General features: G+C 50.7%; 1 protein-coding gene across 1 annotated transcript; it reads left to right on the top strand.

Moving 5' to 3' along the window:
• The first annotated feature begins 956 nt into the window (after nt 1-956).
• On the top strand, nt 957-1,376 carry LOC130137394 (WPP domain-containing protein 1). Its single transcript, XM_056308415.1, has one exon. The coding sequence runs from the start codon at nt 957-959 to the stop codon at nt 1,374-1,376; it is 420 nt and encodes a 139-aa protein (XP_056164390.1).

Below are 1,376 nucleotides of genomic sequence, written 5' to 3'. Positions count from 1 at the left end.
CGTGCCTGTTCTATTGCTTTACTTTGATACTCATCGTTTTTCCATCTGAGGCGAATGTGTTCGAAACGGTTGCTTGTCAAGATAATTTCAAAGATTCTAGCACGCTGATCAATGTGTCGATCTGGGTAATCTCGGCTTTAAGCAATGTCCAAATACATTGGGACTTGTTAAGCAACCGATTAAGAAAATGTCGCGATTTCTAAAGTACCGTTTGCTATTGTGTCACGCACGATCGATGCCCCGAAAATCGAATTATTGTAGATAAAATATACGTCGCAAGTGCTTCCGAGTGGCTCGTCAACCCCTGCTTGGGGAAATTCTTTGGTTCAGTCCAACAATACATGGGACTAGTCCAATTTGTAGTATGCACTGTTGTGTAAAAAAATTCAATCGTCAGATTATTGTAGAAAAGATGCTAACTTACGGACGTTTAGGGCGATTATCGACCATGAAATTGGCAATGTTAATATTGATAAAGGAAAATAATGACACGTAAGGACAATTACTCGCTGATGCTGATGGGTCTTTGAGGATCATAAAGGAAAGTTACCAAGAATAGGAAAATTAAAAAAAAGATTGACGATGAATTTAGGTTGTCACGATTACTCAAGAAAAGTTACTAACGCTCGGATATGGAGCCTTACGAGATTTTAAGGTAAATTATTACACGCGAAGCATGGATACTAACTTGTCATTTATAAGGACTTATCGGAAAAATTACTATTATTGAGGATAATTACTGAACACGACTACTGTAACTTACGACAATCGAAGGGTGAGCATGGAGCTCGGTTCAACCGGGGACCCGGACCGAATCGAATTGGCCCGGTTCAAGGGCGGTTCGCGGTGAGAACCGGTCCGGTTTCCGGTTTCCTCTGCTTACTATATAAACGACATTACCGAACGATTGAAAAAACCAACTCCACTTTGCTCTCCCCTGAGCTGCCGATTCTCCAATGTCTGAATCGGAAGAAGCTAGGATGACACCACTACCGCCGCCGCCGCCGCCGCCGCCGCGGCGAACGGAAGCGCCGCCCCAACAGCGCGGCCCCGACGTCGACGTCGCCTATCGCATTTGGCCTCCGACGCGGCAGACGCGCGAAGCGATCATCTCGCGCCTCGTGGGCACGCTGTCCTCTCCCTCGGCGCTCTCCACTCGCTACGGCGCCTTGCCCGTCGACGAGGCGACGTCCGTCGCCCGCACCATCGAGCAGGAAGCGTTCGCCTCCGCCGGTGCCGCCGCCTCCGCCGACGACGACGGCGCGGACGTCCTCCAGGCGTACGCCGCGGCGATCGGCAGGCGCATGCTGGACTCCGTCCAGCCCCGCACGCGCATCGCATCCGCGCCGCCCGCGATCGTGGCTCCTTCCCGCTGA

The sequence above is a fragment of the Syzygium oleosum genome, unplaced genomic scaffold, assembly GCF_021117445.2.
Source record: "Syzygium oleosum isolate NSW1041296 unplaced genomic scaffold, Sole_v2.1 Sole_v2.01, whole genome shotgun sequence".
Lineage (NCBI taxonomy): Eukaryota > Viridiplantae > Streptophyta > Magnoliopsida > Myrtales > Myrtaceae > Syzygium > Syzygium oleosum.
This window is presented reverse-complemented; position numbering and strand designations above follow the sequence as displayed.